The sequence below is a fragment of the Monodon monoceros genome, unplaced genomic scaffold, assembly GCF_005190385.1.
Source record: "Monodon monoceros isolate NGI ecotype Baffin Bay Population unplaced genomic scaffold, NGI_Narwhal_1 Super_Scaffold_5, whole genome shotgun sequence".
NCBI classification, from domain to species: Eukaryota; Metazoa; Chordata; class Mammalia; order Artiodactyla; family Monodontidae; genus Monodon; species Monodon monoceros.
Window position 1 is genome coordinate 41,589,959 of NW_021703782.1, and position 19,485 is coordinate 41,609,443.

The 19,485-nt window shown below is 36.4% G+C and overlaps 1 protein-coding gene across 4 annotated transcripts in view; it reads left to right on the top strand.

Moving 5' to 3' along the window:
- The first annotated feature begins 988 nt into the window (after window positions 1-988).
- ELAVL2 (ELAV like RNA binding protein 2) overlaps window positions 989-19,485 on the top strand; it is a 159,052-nt gene continuing 140,555 nt past the window's right edge. For all 4 annotated transcript variants that reach the window (XM_029202773.1, XM_029202777.1, XM_029202780.1 and 1 more), the window contains exons 1-2: window positions 989-1,328; window positions 1,612-1,709. Coding sequence is in view for 1 of the 4 variants with exons in the window: in XM_029202784.1 (XP_029058617.1) it covers window positions 1,683-1,709 (27 nt within the window). In the remaining 3 variants the exon portion in view is untranslated. The remainder of the gene's footprint in view (window positions 1,329-1,611; window positions 1,710-19,485) is intronic.

Genomic DNA, 19,485 nt, shown 5'->3' on the forward strand with positions numbered 1-19,485 from the left:
AAAAAAAGTATCCGCGGATGTTTTGAACGGGGCAATAGGACGGCAGCGAAGCAACGATTCAAGACTCTCCACAAAGGGGGCGAAAGGAGAGGCGTTTTCACGTGCTTTCTGCCTTCTGGGGGCTGCAGGGGCGAGACTGAGGAAGGAGTGAGTCTGGGAGGGATGGCAAGGCTGTCAGGACGGGAGAGGAAGAGGCGGGGTCGCGTCCCGCAAGCTGAGACTTAGTGGCGCATCTGAGGCGCCGGCGCTGCCGGACCCGGGAGCCGCGCAGAACTCGCGAACGGGACGGGGCGTCGGGCCGAGCGGTACCCAACGGCCGGGGACAGAACGCCTGGCCCGCCTCGCCCGTCTGGGACCCGGCACTCACTCCAGCACCCCGGCAGCCCCTGCCCGGCCGGTCCGGCTTTGCGTCGGGGTGCAGGCTTTCTCTCCCACCGGCTGCACGCGGTCCGGGTGCCGGGACCCCTCCTGCAATCTCCTCCCGGTCGGGGTCCTCTCGGGTGGGTTTTATCCCCTCTCCTCCCCTGAGCCCGGCCCCCAGGTTGGTTCTGGGGAGAACGCGGTGCGCGGAGAAGCCCGTCCCGTGCCTCTCGGAGCCGCGCGGAGGTGCTGGCGCGAGTTGGCTGACAGCTGTAAACTATCGGCCAGTGAAGGTCCCGGACGCCTGCCCCGGACCCCGCCCCACCCCACTCTTATCCCCACTCCCCCTTCCGCCTGTATTTTTCGATTTTAGGATCTTCTCTTTCCTTAAGGATAAATTCGCTATCTGTTCAGATGAAAATGACACGATGGTTTTCATACTTTTTTGAACGCTGACAGCAGAAAATCCCATAGGGAGGTGGGGAAAGAGGGAAGTGTGTGTGTGTGTGTGTGTGACAGAGAGAGAGAGAGAGAGAGAGAGAGAGAGAGACCGTCCGACCTAGGGGGTGGCAGGGGGCTTCCCTCTCCTGGAGGACAGACAGAATGATACATACTGTCATTAACAGTTTTGACCCACCCAGACCCCACCCTTCGGTTGCATCCATCACACAGTCATTACAAAGGGGCAGCGCTGTCACACTGCCTGCCCTGCTCTGGGGCTCTCGGGCTGGCTTAATGAGGTGCACCCAGCCGGGGCTATTGTGCAGCGCGAGTGAGGCAAGAACGAGACGGCAACGATCCTAGCAGCTGATCGCAGCCGCCCCGCAGCAGCAGCCAAGCCCAGACCTCAAGTGGATGGATGCCTCTGGAAGTGTTTTCCTGAACGAACCCAGCAGGCAGTGGAAGACTGTGGCAGGGCTAGCGAACTTAGATGGGGCATTCCTCTCCTAAGGTTGAGCTGGCTGGAGGCAAGTGTAGTCGCTCGGGTGATCGCGGGGGTGCTGGGGGCGGGGGAGGGGTGATAGTCGTGCTGGTTTTAAGCCCTTCCTCAGTCTAAGGGCGGCTTGGATCGATTTCCCTTCCAACCACTCAACTCTCTCCTTTACCTTTTGTCTCGTTAGCTTGGCTTTTTCCGCCCCCATCCTCTCCCCTCCCCGGTGTAGTCTGAACCGTGCGTCTAGCTCTGGGGGTTGTGCATTTTAATGTAATTCTGATTGGTGAATGTTCTCTCCTTTTTGTTGTGATTACTAGAGATACTTTAGTCCTGCCTTCCCAGTTCTGCGCCCTGCACAAGCAGTTTTGAAAAATTAAGTGCAAAAAGCATGACAAAGCAATATGAGGTTGCCGTGGTAAGTGAACTTTTAAACAAAAAATTACCATTTCTTCTTGGGTGCTCGGTCTGTGGGTGGTTTGAAGGGGACTCATCACACACAAAGGGCTGGCGACTGGGAGCTGTGAGCAGGGGGTGGTGAAACAGAAAATAGTAGTTTTAATTTTTTCTCTTTACTATGGGCAGTAGAGGTGTTCCGTGTTTATCTGTTTGATACTCTTGGGAAGGCAATGGGCTTGATGTATTTCAAGTGGGTGAGAGTTGGCAGTCAGCAGGGTCGAGGTGCAGAGGATGGAGGAGAAGGGAACTAGGTTATTGTCTGGTTTCAAAAGAGCCGTGCCGTTCTCACTTCCTGAACTCAGCACAGTAGCCGGGTCATTCCTGACCAAAATCCTAAGGAGAAAAGGAACAATGGGGTCACACTAACTTACTACAACTACCTCTGTGTCCTCACCTGCACCGTTAGACCTCCCCCTTTCTTCCTTGCACTTCCTCAGGTAGCAACCTTAGAAGCCATCATTCTTAGACAAATTTTAAACGCTAAATGATGATCACATAATTCATTTGGAAAGTTGTGATCTTAAAAGGTATGAGGCTGGAGAAAGGGATTGCTTGCTACCCTCCTTCCCACTTCTCCCTGCTCTCCTCCCCACCCCATCCTCTTTTAAAACTAAAATGAACAGGTTCATATACGGGTCCTTCCTCAATCTCCTCTCCTAATCCCTTTTATTTGTTTTAAATGGGAGGTGTATTCCGGGGAAAGATTTCTGAGTCTTGCCCCTTTATCTCATTCACTTTCTGAGAATAACTATCCAACTTAATATTTGTGGTAAAATTTAATAATTTCAAGTTTGGTAAAAGGCTCAACCTTTCCTCTGGAAAATTCTAAACTGTTTGGCCAGCTCTCAGTAGTCTTAACTTTTTCTGTTTGTGAATGTAGTTGCCTTTTGACTTGTCAAGGGCTGTTGCCATGGAGATGACTGGGATGCCCTATATTGCAATGGACCTGCACATTCTCTGATGAGGCAAGGCCATCCAAGTTTTCTCATTTGAAGGATGAAATGGAGGCAAAAATGCCCCCTTGAAAGGAATTGTTCTCATGTTTTGTTGAAACCATACTTAACTTTATATGTGTGTAGATGTATAATTGTATGTGCTTACATTTCTCAAGATCTATTCTGAAATAAAGATTTTTTAAGTTATAAATATCTTCTGATCATAAGAAACACAGATAAGTTTTAAACTGATTATATTGCAATAACGATTAATGTATTTTATTGGGCATATACTTTAATAACTTATTTTAACAACTGACTTATTTTTTGTCTATTTTACATGAAGCTACTGTAATTTACCAGTAACTATCACAGGAAAGTGTTACCTTATAGCTAGCTTTCAAAATCATCGCTATTTCAATCACCATCCTTAAAACAGTTTTCAGTTTGAGAGCTTAAACACCAAATGACTAACTAAACTACTGATCTGTTGGTACAGGAAGAATCAATTCAGTAAAGTTTTGGCTCTGAAAAGAGTTTAGATTAGAATATAGTATTTTATTTATTTTTAGGATATATATTTAAATCCCATTGAAATTAGGAAGTTTGTTTTTCTTATGTACTGATATTCTTAGAGTACAGATAGTCAACTAACAATGTTTTTAACTATATAATTTATTTTGGACCATACTACTCAACTCTCATACCTATTTAATTTAAATGTATGGCCTGTACATACGTAAAATTAGATTGCTTTGATACTTGAATTGAGAAAAACATCTTTAATCAGATTTATTTTTATCATACTCATAATCTCAAACAAACCCTCAACTTTACTGTAGTTTTTAATTTGCACATTAAAAATACTATTTCAGTTGAAGATAATCATAACAATTATTATTTAGAATAAGTTGGATAATTGAGAGTTGTCTTCTAGATGATAATTAATATTAGTGCATATGTTTAGTTTCCTGTATAAGTACTTAGACTAGAGCTGTATTTTCCTGGCACTTCCACTTACTAATACCCTAATTCTGTGGCAATTGTAGGTTTGCTAAATATTCTCAATATGGAAATTTCTTTATATCAGAATATGATACTATAATCATTTCTTTCTTCAGTGTTCTAATTATATATTATTGGCACATTGGAAATACAGTGGCCATGTTTTGATATTTTCCCTAAACCTCTGTCCATTAGAATAAATTTTACAAATAAAAGAAAGCTTATAATGTTCATAAGAACAAAATTCTAAGTGTTTTCAACTAAGCAGTATTTCTATACTCTCATAGAAATATTCATTGTTTCCCATAAAGGAGAAAAACATGGGTGAGATATGGGGGCAGGGGGAAGGTAGCCAGGGTCATCTAATGTTACGTTGTAGGTTTTGCCTCTTATACCATTCTTGGACATAAAATGTGCTTGCAAGCAAAAAAAGTAAAAAAGAAACGGCTGAAGTGATACTATGATTTTAAAAATTCAAAATAACTTTAATTTATTATGTCTAATTAGTATTAAACTTTAATGTGTATCTTATATCAAATATACAATGTAAAACAGCTAAGAAGCTAACTTTAATAATTAACATTTGTTGTTTCTCTACCATGATCCAATCATATATGTAAGTGCTTTACATATATTATCTCAGTTAATCTTTAGAACTCTCTAGGTGGTAGGTTTTAGCATGCCTAGAAACTGAGTAGTTAAAATCAGACACCTCATAAACCATAAAGTGAGGATTTGAATCTATCTGACTCTAAACTTGGGTCTAAAATCAAGCAAAATGAGAATCAAATAATAGAAAATATGAGCTGATTTACTCAATTTAAAGAGACCTTCCACATAAAACCCATATAATCTCCCCAAATTCCAAACATAGGAATGATTACCTGTTAATCTGGGCACTTTCCTCAATAAAACATTTTGAAGAAAAAAAAATCCTACTGAAACATTCCTAATTATATCCCCAGATTGGGATTGGATACTTTATGCTGGTTTGGCTGGTTGTTTCTTTTTGGGGGCACTAATGGAGGATTTATTGCCTCCTCTGTCCCACCCCAAAAATAAACAAAAGGAGAGGAAGATTAAATCAATTTAATGACAGAAGTATTTTCAAATATGTACCAATATATTTGAAACATACACAACATACACAGATATGTACCAACAACTTAATAAAAGGAAAGCCTAACTGAAAACCCAGTTTTCCTTAAATATAAGGGACATAAATAAAATAAGCAGAGTGATATTTTTCATTTTACCAACTTAAATTCAGATTTAATTTTCCATTTTAAAGACTTTAAAAATTCAGTTACAATAACATTTGATAGAGCAATGAAATATTGTATGCTTTTATAGGTAGTAAATCATTTCATGGTTTTTTTTTTGCCATATATTTATTTTCTAAGTCAGAGTTTAATCAGTTAAGTTTTACACTAATTATTCAGTGAATAGGGGCCTCCATTTTAAAAACTACCCTCATTTAATTTAGTGAACTAAAGAGACTTAAAGATAGAAAGTGATATAGAAAATATGGGGTCTCATTTTATGATTCCTTTTTAAATATGAAAGATGATAGACTCTGAAATACTGGGGAAAAAACCTTTCCTTTTAAAAAGCTCTAATTTTGCTCTTTTTTATTTATAAAATCTTTGAACCTAAGAGATTGGGACATAGATATTAAATTTAAAAATATTTAAGGCCATCATGTACATTCAACAGAAAACTGTTCAATTTTTCACTTTCACCTGAGAGGAAATGAAAGCACTCTATCTGCAATTTTTGCAGTAGATGGGCTCCTGAGTTGTTTTGTGTGGACGTTTTTTTTAAAAAAATTGAGTTACTTTTTTAAAATGCAGAGAACACACATATTTAAAAAGGCATACATACATATTTTAAAAGGCACACATATTTAAAAAGGCATACATAATTAAAAATTTTGAATTAATGCTCCTGATAAGTGAAGGACTTTTTAAAAACTGATTTATCTATTTTGTAAGTTTGATTTTTAAAAAGTGAAATTGTCCAGCTCTATCATGTTTAAACCCTATTACTATGAGAATTCCAATAGCTTTTTTAAGAGTCTGATAATTTTGGACTTTTAAGAACCATGTTATAAAGGGCTGAATTGTGAGGCTTAAACATTTCAAACTCCCAAATAGCCTAGCAGTCAGTCACATATAACTCAATTCTACTTCACTTTGACCTTGGAGACCATAACTTGAACTTTTACCTCTCCAACCTAATTCTAGTTATTGTCTCATTTTAATTAAAATTCAGGCTGGGTTTTCATCATAGTTAATAAAATATTTGTATAATCTATTTTATCCTTGATTTGGAAATTTACATTACATTATTATGTACTAAGATCATAGAGTTGTATGTACAATTTTCTTTCCCTTCAAATTCATCAAAGTACACAAGTCTGTATATATGAATAATAAATGTACAAAAAGTTATAGTTATATTAGTATGAAGCAAAAAAAGTTATTAAAGCAGTTTTTCAGTTTCAGTTTGTGGGATAATGCCACAAAACTGAATTTTACCTAATGATAATATTAACATTCATTATTAACTAAAAATATAAGAGTATTTTAGGATAGATCTGTGGAGTCTCTTCTTGTATTTCACCACCCATCGCTGTCCCATAACCTCATACAAAATAATAATTTCACTTGAAAAATTAGGAGGAAAATGTGGAGTATGTTTAAATTAGGAAAAGAATGAAAGGACCTTAAGATAGTTCCTGCATAGGTCCTGGAATCCTTCATGTTATGCATTTCAATTATTCCTTTAAATTCTTTCAAACATGAAATCTTTACATTTGTGTTCAATGTAAAGTTACATGTTACGGACTTCCAAAGCCTCTCAGAGCATGAAAAGTTTATAGGAAAGGGCAGAATACTACTAGCTAGGTACCACCAAACCTGACAGACGTTGACAAAGGCTGAGAAAGCAGTGTTAATTGTTCTAAATTTAAAAAAGAAAGAAAGACATGTAAAGCTAGTAAAACCTGAAGACGTCATTACCATTCAGAAATGAGAATTCAGTTTTTTTAGTGTTTCCAGTAAAAATAACCGCTGGACACATTATAAATATTTAATAAAATCTAAAAAATTACCCTTATCCTTTGTTAAAGATAAGGGGAATAAAGATTGCTACGGAAATCTAGACTTTGGAATTTCTAATTTCTCGGTGCTTAATATATCACCATTAAATTTGATGTTATGGCAGAGATGGTATTTAATATATGGTTGAGCCTTATCAGTCACCATAACATTTTGATGTGTCTTGGAATACAAAAATGATAAACTTCACTCAACAAACATTATTGCATGCTTATTAGGTTTAAGGTACAGTGCTAGAGCCCAGGAATACCCTGCTGAAAAAGATGGCTTTGCTGTCAAGCAATGCAGTCTGTATAGGAGACGGGCATGTCAACAAATGGTTATAATGCAGTGACATAATTGCTATCAGAGGTGTGTACAAAGTGTTTTAGAAAGATAGAAGAAGCCATCACCAGTATGCCTGCAGTTGGCTTTTGTGTGGGTATTCAGGAAGCGCTTCCTAGTGGAGGTGAAGTTTTGCATCCCGACTTGTTTTTCCATTCAAAAGAAAAGTGTAATAATGGAACTTCAAATAATATAAAGAAAAATGAAAGTATTCATTTTCCTAGTCTTTACATTTTGATATGTACTTATTATGAGGGAGAACAAGTTGTCTGTGTAGGATGCTGAATTTTTCAAGATTCATTAGTGTAATTTATTAGACACACTGCCTTTGACAAATGTGCACAGCCGGGAAAGCCTTTAATATATTGATTATGTTAGTGTTTTGTTGCTAGTAGCGTAATGGAGAAAGCAAAGGCTCCATTTTTATTCTTCTGTGCTCTACCAAAAAAAAAAAAAAGTATCTTGTAAACCGTGAAAGGCACACAAAAGCAAATGTAATTAAATAACATAAATGGTGAGGGAGATTGCCTGTGATCTGGGCTAGAATTAGAAAGAGAGGTGTAAGAAAGAGGTTATTTGAGAGGAAATGATATGAAAATGTTTTAAAATAGGAAAAAGAGTTCTGCTTCATAACAATAGGGCATCAACTTAAGCGATTTCACTTTCCTTTGTATTGCTTTCACATTTACAGTGGAGGAGGAAAGTACTATCAATCTCTAATTTTCCTTATTTATGATTAAGTTTCATCATTAATCAGACTAAAACCACCCTATTTCCTTTTTTAAACTCCCAAGTGCATGAAACATCTTCTCTTGAGAGTGATTAGTCCTTCCTGTGAATATCGTTTTGCATTTTGCTCTCTGATATCTTGACAATACAGTTTAGCCCATTCCTGCTGGGATTCTCTGCTGGCAACAATTTTTTATTCCCTTGTGTTCATTTTTAGGAAAATCCTCTCAACATTGTTATATGTATTATTTTATAGGAAGGAAGCATGTAAAATACTCTTGAACTCATTTTACTTGTGAGTTTGAATAGCATTCAGATTAGAATGATTTTCCCAGAATTTTATAGGCTTGCCCAATCCAGCTGTATATTTTATATGCTAATGTAAATTCTATTTTTGTTCCCCTTGGGGGTTTAAGTGATTATAATTGTTGCTCTTCAAAAGCCAAACAGATGATGATTGCTGCTTCAGGAGTATACCAAAAGAAACTGGCTTTCATTAAACCTGCTCAAACACTTCATAATTATCTCCATTTTATCTAGCTAAGAAGCAGGAAAAAATGGCAAGTACAGTTCATTGAAGCCAGTTCAGTCATTTAAACATCGCTTTATTGAACTAGCAGGAGGTGTTAAAGCAGGGGGAATGTTTTCGTTCTAACACTGATATGTAGCCAGTGGCCCAGCTCAAGAGTTAGTTGAGCATCAAATGCCAGAGGCCACAGGGAATGAGAGGGGGAGATAATTTAAGCCATTCTGAGAGGTGTCCTCTAGTGGATACAGTAAATAGTACTGCAGTGGCAGCTATTCTGAAATAGTCTTTTTGCTTGTTCTTCTTTCTGTAAGTTCAAAACGGAGTTAGTTATTTAGTATCCATTAAGAAACACTCAGAAATGCATGCTAAATGAAAGGGAAATTTCCTATAAAATGTAAAAAAAAAAAAAAAAGGGGAGTGGATATTTATAAAGTCTAAAAGGATGCTAAATCCTGAGACTGACCGACATCAAAAGTCCTTCATGGAATCTTTATGGTCACATGAGCCTTGTGATCTAACCATGGGTCGGAAAGAAGACTTTTATGGAGGTTGGTTTTCCTCAACTGAGAGAATATTTCCCACAGGTGACACAAGGGCTCTGAGTTATCTGTGCCCCAGTCCTAGTGAGAGGGTGGAGGGGTAGCCTTGGAAATAGGTTGCATTGGAAAATATTTCTGACCACATACATCGCTGGCTGTCCTACTAATGGCACAGTGAGGGTTCATGAACTCTCACCCAGAGGAATAGAAAAGTGCCAGAGTCAACAGCTGTTCAAGCTTCCAGCTGTGAGAAAGCAATTCTCTGCCGGTTAAATGAAAAATTCTGAAAGGGCTCTCTCCTCTAAAATTTCAGAGAGCCACGTTTTAGAAATCAATTGTCTAAGCCTAGACTTAGATAAAACATTACATTCATAAACCGAAAAAAAAAAAAGGAAAGTTTCACTTTTTCTACAGATTTTCACCTTCCAAGATAGTTCAGCAAGTTTGAGGCAATTTCAATTTTTGAAGTTTTAACATAGGTTTATTATCTTACAACTTGATTTTGAAACTTTGGAGGAATCGTATCGAAAAAGGAAAGAAAAAAGAAAGTTTACTTAAGAAAAAGGAAATATGTTCCTGAAAGACTTTGGATAATTTGCTAGTAAGTTGTGTACATTAAAAAATAATTCTTGGGCTTCCCTGGTGGCGCGGTGGTTGAGAGTCCGCCTGCCGATGCAGGGGACACAGGTTCGTGCCCCGGTCCGGGAAGATCCCACGTGCCGCAGAGCGGCTGGGCCCGTGAGCCATGGCCCCTGAGCCTGCGCGTCCGGAGCCTGTGCTCTGCAACGGGAGAGGCCACAAGAGTGAGAGGCCCGCGCACCGCAAAAAAAAACAAAAACAAAAAAATAATTCTTTTCCTCTTCATTCTTATGTGACAACAATAAACGTTTTCTCCAGTTTTCATACATGTCATCTTATTTTGGCTACACAATAACCTCATAAAGTAAGAAAATCAAATACTATAATTTCATTTTACGTATAGAAACGTAGAGATTTACAAATAGTTTTAAAACTAGAATTTGGGTAAACCAACTTCTTGATCAACATCTTAATCAACATTAAGATTTGATCTACCAAGAGCTTGGCAATACATGATGTTGACTTATATCTAGACTATTCTGAGTCATTTCTGAACCCTGAGGTGGGGTGGGAGGTAGAATGTTCCCAGATAATATTTTCCCAACTAGATCTTATGTGAATTTGCATGTTTAGATCCAAGGAGAGAGTATATCAATGGCCCGCTCTCTAAAAACTCTCTAAATTCAAAATTCTGTTTGGTGGTATGACAGTATTGGAATATTCTTGGATTCCTGCACAGAGCTGTGCCGGGGTATAAATAACTCTGGTTGCCTACCAGCAGGGAAGGCCTTAAGTCTGAGACCATACCAGCTGCACCTAGAGCTACCCTAGGCAAAAATGGTGACAAAATGGTGAATGATTGATTATCTCACCTCCCCATCACCTTCTCTTGATACCTCTAGGACCTGCTATCCCTTATGCCCCTAGGCTCGTGCTGCCCCCTTTGCAGACATTGGTAAAACCCAAGGTCTACTAGGACAGTCTCTCTTTCCCTTCCAAGGTGACAGACAGGTTGTTAATCTAATAAACTAATCTCCACTAATGGGAAGATACTAAGGAGAGTCCAGGTTTCAGTTAATATTTAAAGGTTGCTCCCAGGTAAAATGCCCTCATTTTTGTTAAACGATCATGATGAGTAACTCGTGGGGTGGTCATGTCAGGCCAAAATACATCTTTTTCTGGTAGCTGCTTTTCTTAACTGTGTGGCACTCCTGATCTCTATCACCGAGGAGAGGAGACTGCTTACTTATCTCGAAATAGGACAGTTAGAAATGAACTCAACAGGAAAATATAACGCTGAAAAAAATTGATTTGGTAGTATTGGCTTATCTGCCTATGTTATTAAACAGAAGCAAAAGCTACGAGATGTAGTAAACACTGAAATATATCCATGCCAGTGGAATGACTGTAATCTCCCAGGGTTATCTCACGTGTCTATTCCTTTATTATAATAACAGGAACTTTTGGAAAATCATGCTTACTCTGTGACCTTACAGACATCTGAATGTAAATAATATATTTAAAGAGTCTCCCAGGTAAATCTCTTTCAGCATTATCCAGAATACATATTTGGCAATAACTCCAGTTCATCTGCTCAGTGGAGAAAGCCAAACCAAAATAGTTCAAGCCAGAGTTTACTTTAACTCCATATTAACTGAGCAACTGAAAAATCTGTATCAGTTTTTGCTTTAAATCAGTGGCTCATCATCCATAGATGTGAATCATCCATAGAAGTTTTTATAAACACGTATGCTTAGACCTTACCTCGGAATCACTGAGTAGAATTACTCCTGGGGTCGAGCCCAGGTATCTGTACTTTCAAAGAAAGCCTCCACAGGTGGGTTGAGGTATAGATGCACAGCTATGTGTGAGAACCACCGGGCTTTCACCTCATCTCACCAGTTCTGTCATTCATGGAAGATCCACTCTGTGCCAAGCACTCTCCTAAACACTTGACAAATATTTTTTCACTTAATGCTCACAACATCCCCAAAAGGTAGCTATTATTTTTATACTCATTTTACCAATGAGAAAGCTGAGGCTTGGAGAGATCAGGCAACATGCCTAGAGTCATATACCAAGGACAGGGGAGAGGCAGAACAAGAATCCAGGTCTGCTTGAATACTTTCAACAGCTATAACCCTGAAAAGGCGTTTTTAATATACAGATTGAAAATGTATGGCTGCATTTTATAGCTGTAATTTCCAACCTAGAAGCTTCCATTTTGCTGCTTTGATTACCCTAAGATTATCCGGAGCGCACAGGGATTGTTTCATTTTACGGCCTTAAAAGAGAGCCACTATATTCATGTGAAAGGAGACGTGGTCTAATAGGTAAAAGATACTTTAAAATTATAGGTAAAATGTTTTGCTTTCTTTTGTATAAAGGTCACAGATGGCTTTCTACCTTAGTTCTTAATTCATAAACTCAGGAGCTGCTGTAAACTACCTTTTAATTTTGTGGCTAAAAAAATATTCAGAAATGAGACAATGTTAGAAGAGCATGATTTTCCTTCCAGGTCAGTTTCTTACTAAAAAACTTTAAATTGTATAAAATCATTGCTGAGAAATGCAGTTTCCAGTGTGGAATATGCAATTTTAGGACATGTTCCTTCTGATTTGGGGCTTAACGCCACTATTTAGAATAGTGATGACTCATGTCTAGGACTGAAATCTGTTTTTCATGGGTTTATACATTTTTCCCCTTGAATTGCACCAAAAATGGTTTTTTAATTGGCTTTAACTCATGCCCAATAAATTGGACGAAAATTGATTGCCGCAGTCATGTTTGGTTTAAAATTATTCAAGACTGCACCACGAGTCAAATGAGTCCATGAGTGAGAGCAGCAGCATTTTGTGTCCTCTGTTTATGACGAATAACTTTTTTTCCAAAATGGCCACAATTCATATATAAAAGTTAATATACATTTACATTTTATAAAGCTTAAAAGATAGTACCAGGGTCACATTAAAACACATCATGTTAAAATATAAAATTCTCTTATTTTGATATTGTTTCTTAGTACCTTCTTTTTCACTTCTGTCAATACAAATGTATTCATAGCATTCCTTTAAAAATAAATAATACCTGCATTTAGCTCTTGTTAGATTCTTGGTCATAATATTAGAATATTTTTAAATGGCAAAATTAAATAAATGAGGATGTTCGGACTGTACCATCCTATAGACTTGAGACAGTGAAGAGTGATTTTAAAGACAAAAATTAAACAGTATGAAAATTGAATTAACTCAGGTGACTGTTTAGGGCATTGAAATAGCAATTCACTAAATGGTACCTGTCAGGAAGCCAGTTTTTGCTCAATCTCATCATAATTCTTTACTGTATTATGGTTTTCATTTATTTATTTGCCATAGAAATATAAGGACTTTGCTAGTTGGGAATTAAAGTTCATTTTATGAGAATCTCCAGCAATTGCAAGAAAGGATAGAGCAGGGAAAAAGAAATGATTAATTAAATGAAAAGAAGAACATCCCTTGATCATAATATAGATAGGCAGTGAGTGAAGGAAATAATTGTTGTTCCTGTGTGCAATTAATATTAGGCAATTTGGGACTTCCCTGGTGGCACAGTGGTTAAGAATCCACCTGCCAATGCAGGGGACACGGGTTTGAGCCCTGGTCCAGGAAGATCCCACATGCCGCGGAGCAACTGGGCCCTTGCTCCACAACTACTGAGCCTGTGCTCTAGAGCCCGTGCGCCACAACTACTGAACCTGTGAGCCACAACCACTGAGCCCGCGTGCCTACAGCCCGTGCTCCACAACAGAGAAGCCACCGCAATGAGGAGCCTGTGCACCGCAACAAAGAGTAGCCCCTGCTCGCCACAGCTAGAGAAATGCCATGCGCAGCAACGAAGACCCAACACAGCCAAAAATAAATAAATAAAATAAATAAAAGAAATTTTTTTAATGTATACATTAGGTAATTCTAATAGGACAAGATAGTTACATCTGATACTGTATTATTCTAAGAAACTGGTAGAGCAATTTCTGAGATTTTTTTCATTTTCCTCTATTAATTTATTTTTCATATGTATTAAATCTCAAGATTTGTCTTTATGAATGAATATTATTTTGTTTAAACTATAAAGCTCCAGGGCTGTTAATCTGTGCTTCTCTAAATCTAAATTGTCTTTTAAGAGTTCACTGGTCCTCACGACTCAGTATCTACGTCCTGCTCCCACCTGGTGGGTACAAGGCTGAAGCTTGCGCTCTGGAGCTGTAAAGTTTTTTTCCTCCTCAAAACACTAAACTACCTGTTTTTCTGATTTGTATAAAAGAATGCATGCTCAGAATTTTTACAAATTCAATAATGCAGAAAATGTTAAAAAACTCAAAGTCCAACTCCTATTACCTCAAAATAGGCACTGTTTAATGTTCTAGTGACCATCCTTTATATGATGTTTAATACTTTTGACAATTCCCTAAAAAAGCTAAATAATTAAAATTTCTTCAAACCCCCCGAAATTGCTGGTGGTTAGGACATCTTATGTAATATTTCTCAAAATTTTATTGTATTTGACCTGAATCATTTTAAAGAAGCAAATCATCCAATTATCACTTTTATCTCTTTTTCATTTGTCAGCAATAGGTAGCATGGCAAGACTGTATAATTATTTTCATTATAAAACATAGAGTTTTGTTTGTTTATGTTAACTGTAGTATCTATTTTCCTCACACTTTTGTTCTCTTGCAAGTATTAATTTCTGCTATATTTTTTTGGAATTACTGAATTTTACATCTGGAAAGTACCTTACAGGTCATCTAATAAATAGTGGTTTAGGACTTGGGCCATAAGAATGGATACTTAAGGTCAAATCCCAGCTCTGTCAACTTCTGGTTGTGTGATCTTGGGCAAATTACTTAACTTCCTCAGTTTCCTCATCTTTAAAATGATAGGATTATTGTGAGGATTAAATGATTTAATGCACATAAAGCATTAGAATGCTGCCCAGCACATATTATATACTCAGTTCTTGTTACCCATTATTATTATTAATCCAGTCTTCTCCTGGGAATCATGAGGTTTAGTCGGAGGGACTTGCTGAAGGGAATCAGCTAGTTAGTGGGAGAAAGAATACTAGGACTCAAGTCTCCTTTCTTCAAGCCTAGGAATCTTAGCATGATGCATCCTCTCCTAGCATTGTTTATACAGCTCCCTCTTAGGCACAAAGGTGTTTTAGGGGCATCCATAGCTAAGCAGGGTGCAGCATGATAGGCTCTGGTTCCTGGTTTCTTTCCCTCATAGCTTTCTTGGGCATTTTGGCTCAAAAGTATTATTTGTTCAGAACCCTATCACTGTCCTAATACCTGCTGTAAATATTTGGGCCATCAAAACATTTTCATTATTATCAGTGTAAAAAACCTTGTAAAGAGGCTCAAATTTTCATGTATCCTTTTGATATGACTAATATGGAGACACACCTCTATTTTAGTATTCATTTTACATCTAGGAAATGTTAGTATTCTACAAAACAGTGCTCTATGAGTTAAAAAATGAGCCCTGACATAAAAGAAAGACTTTTCTCTTTATTGTCTGCACAAGAAATCTAGAAATATCAGCAAGAGAAAAAAAGAAATTTCACAGTAAATTGTGTCAAAATAATTCAAGGAAATGTTTATTTGTTACTCAGACAGCTTAAGCAGTCTGTAACACCATTCATTTATGTTACATCTTCCAACTCATGTTTACAAAAACTGACATTTCAAACAACGTATTCTCTAATTTCTTATACTGAAATGACAGTGACCGAAGACAGTGAAATGACAGTGACCAGACATATTTCTATTACAACAGTATTCTCAGCCTTAAACTGCATATACATATGCTCAATCAGAGAAACAGATTTTCCATTTAGTCACATCAACATGAAGGGTTAAAAGGGGTTGGTGCGAAATGGCAATAAAGAGTAGCTCTGGCTCTTCTGTGTGTATGCTTCTGTTTCTTCTTGGTGCTAATTACACTTCCTCATAAAAGTCTGGCATTCACATGATTGGACTTGACTTTGAGTGGGTCAGTCCTATCAAATTATAGGATACATTTAGGCTATAGATAGATACCTATTGAAGTTTAAAGAACAGTAAGTTTGTTTTTCCATTGTAACCTATGAACTTAGACATCCAAATATTTAAAGTTTATTCTTTTATCAGGTTTTTATCAAGTTTTGTTTCCTTCTGTTCTAGTTATTCACTGAAAGTCCACACCTGTAGCTGAATCTATACCAATCCATGGCAAAGTAAGCCCAGGAAGGAACTGAAAAACTATAAACCATACACAAGTTTTACTATTCTTCTGACATTCTTTGTTTTACAATGTCAAGCGGACATTGTCTCCATTTTGTTTCATTCAAAACAAACTATTATAAAAAGCATAGTCTCTTGTGCCCTTTACACAGCCTACCTCTATGTTCCTTCGGATATTTATTTTGTTAGATTTTTCAAGCACAGAAACCTAAGAGATAGAAAACTAGAGCAGAAATTACTGTTAGCCTATGTAAATGGAATAAATATAATAGCCTATAAAAATATATGTGGAGAGAGGGAATGAACCTGGGGAGAGGCGAGTGATGAGGAGATTGAAACTGATTTCTTTCAAGGCCATAAATGACTAGTAACTTTAAAAATCTTGCCATAGAGTTAACATAGAATGGTAAATAAGAATGGATAATGTATGCATATATATGACACATACATATTTGAATAATAAAAGTTTCTCGGCATAAAATCAAAATATTTTAATTTGATTAGACTGTGATAGTATATATTTGACTCAACTTGATTTCAGTGAGTAATTAACTGAATTATAACCTATACTTAATGGCAGACACTAACATTGTGAGCCTAAATAAAGGAACAATGGTTGTAATTAATGCCAAAGAGAGTAACATTGCAGAAAGACTGACATTCAGGAAAGCTATTCTGTATTCCTATTAATCTTAGAACTGTTACCTAAATTCCCAGTGCCTCTGCTATGCTCCTGAAAATGAGAAATAATTTATGTCCTTCCTTACCTCCTGAGTTACAATGATAAATATGGAAAAGTGCATTGAGCTTTTTGTGATGAAAGGTACTATAAAAATCTAAGGTGTTTTTATTATTATATCAATCAAATAGGTTCTCAGACTAAGTTCCTTTTTGAAGACCCACAACTTTTTATGGGTGAATCATGAAATTGTATTGGGAAATATATTGAAGCTACATAACAGGGCAGACAGATTTTATGCCTTTTGGGGCCTTTTAAACTTGGTTACAATTAGAAATGTGAGAAGATATTTATCATAAGATATATCAGTTAGGAAATTAATGAGAGCAAATGAAAATGTTTAAGAGACATTTTATATAAACACAGGAATTCTAATTCTGGCTTCATCAAATAAATGTGCTAAGTCACCATTTTGTTCCATAATCGTAGTTACCGTGTATTGACTACTTCCTCTATGCCAGGAAGTTTGAGTATTTTACACTCATGACTTCGTTGAACCTCACAGGGATCCTAAATTAAACATTATTATCACCATTTTGTAGATCAGGAAATCAAGGCTTAGAAGATAAAATAACTTGTCCAGGACCCCACAGTAAGTGGAGTCAGGTTCAAATTCAGATGTGTCTGAAGTGAAAACCCAAGCTCTTAAAATTTTCAAAATTGTAGCTCCTAATAAAGCAACATATCAATTTCCATTAAAAGGATTAATTTTTGGACAAACTATACTATTAAAAAACTTATAAAGAGATATTGTATAAATATAGGCACTCAAAAGATGATTGAATCAAACTGAAATGGGTCTTTTGTCAAAGATCAGGAATAAATAGTTAGAAATAGGAAATGATTATGTATTACTCATTTGACCCTCACCTGAAGATAAATGTTATATCTGGAAAGACACAATTAGTTGTCTGATTGGTTTTTTTTTTTTTGGTAATAAAATCATAATCAGTTTTAAATAAAAACATTTATAACTTTAAGGTATTTCCAAAGCATCCAGTATTTTGCCTTTATACATCATAGAGAGACGGTTTACCTTAAAAATCTATGATCCCATTTCCCACAGAGAAGAATTAATAATGGGGAATCACTTGAAAAATAAAATTTGCATTTAAAATTTTAAAATTATTTTTCATCTTTCATAATGAGTTGTTATGCCTTTAGAAATTGTATCATTTATTTGTGACAAAAAGTAGGAGTGGTTTTTGTAATAATTTCATGCTAAAACATTTTTCTGTTCAGTAATGAAATTTTTTCTTTTTAAAATTATCTTTTAATTTTGAAGTGTTATAATGATTTATATTTGTAAAGTATCTTTTTCTCACATTTCAAACTTAGAATAAATCTTTTAAGCCTTATGCAAATTCTCATCTTTAAAAAGTCCTATTGTAATGACAAAGAATAGGTTAAGCAGTCCCTTGTATGCATATTTTCAACTTACTTAAGAAAAATAAAAATAAAAACCATAGCTTGAGACATTTAAGTTGGCAATTCAAATTTGTTTGAGTAAATACTCAACAATACTGTGCTTTGTAACAAGCAGAAAAATGTCTCATTATCAGAAGATAATATAACATTGCCTAAAAGGTTGGGATTCATTAAAAGAATATTTCTTAAAATGCCTATATAGCAGCCATTATTTAAACCAACATGATAACATTATGGAAAATGATGTTATGGAGGGGAAAAGCTACCTAACATAAACTTTGATTTCTCTCTCATTGAAGAACCCATACAGCACTCATTCATTCGTGTGCTTGAATATTTTTAATACCTCTCAGTGTTACAAGGCATGAAGGATTTTTGAAAAAAATGTTCAACAGAAACATGTTTGAGATTCCATGACATATTTATTTGATTACTTCCCTATGAGTAATCAAATGACAATTTCAAAGATTAAAAGAATTGTTTTTTAATGTATCTAAATAGTTTAATAACTATTAAAACGTATACTAGCATCTTAAATTTTTTCTCATCATTTTTTCCCAACAGATTTATTTTTAATTCTTCCTCACCCCACTGTGATTTAAGCAACCTTTATATTGCCAGTTAAGTGCACTCTGACATTGATCAAAATTTTGGGGTTAAACAAAGTAAAAACTGATCGATTTTCTAAAACTGTGTTAACCATGTGTTATCAGCTGAAGGTACGCTTTTAGAAACATTGCTAAAACTTAAAATATAAATGCTGCCTGGAAAATGCACTGCATCCTCTCATACTTACACACTCTCATAAATGTACACCAGTGAATTTACAATCTATTCAACCACATGGAGAACCAGATACAGCACAGAGTCATCAGTGAATCAAGACAACAAGGTCACTGGCTATATTCTGGTCATTTTACATCTTAAACTTTTTGTGAAACATTTATTCAAATAATGCATAGAACTTCATGCTCCATATCCATAAAAGCAGACAGAAGAGTGTAGATATAAAGTGTGCTGAAAGAATCAAGTGATGTCAAAATACACATGTGGAATTTCTTGAGTTTCCTGAAATACCCCATAGTAATTATCTAGGTAAAGGCAGAGGGGATGAAATATAACTCTTATTCTTGTAAGTAGCTAAAGCAGATTCGTTTCTGTGGTTGACAACTTCTTTGGCTATTCTAAAAACCATCCTGGAATCTCTCCTGTGGCCCCATCACTTCAACAAAAAGGTCAGGTTTACCTCAGTTTATGGTAACTCCTCTGCATCTGATTGATCTACTTTTCTTACAACAAAAGGAAAACTTTAGAGCCCATTTGGAATCTGTTTCTAATACTGTAGTCAGAGAGCTTCCTCTGCCCTATGCTCTGATAAAGACACAATTCAGTTTTTCATCAGATTGGTTTAAATTGTCCCTTAATCTCTATTACACCAAACTTCACACAACTTTATTCTTTTCAAATTGTTTCTACATCGTAGTTATGACTAGGAATCATAACCAAGATGATGTGTCCCTTTGCAACTTTTCCTCACAGCTTCC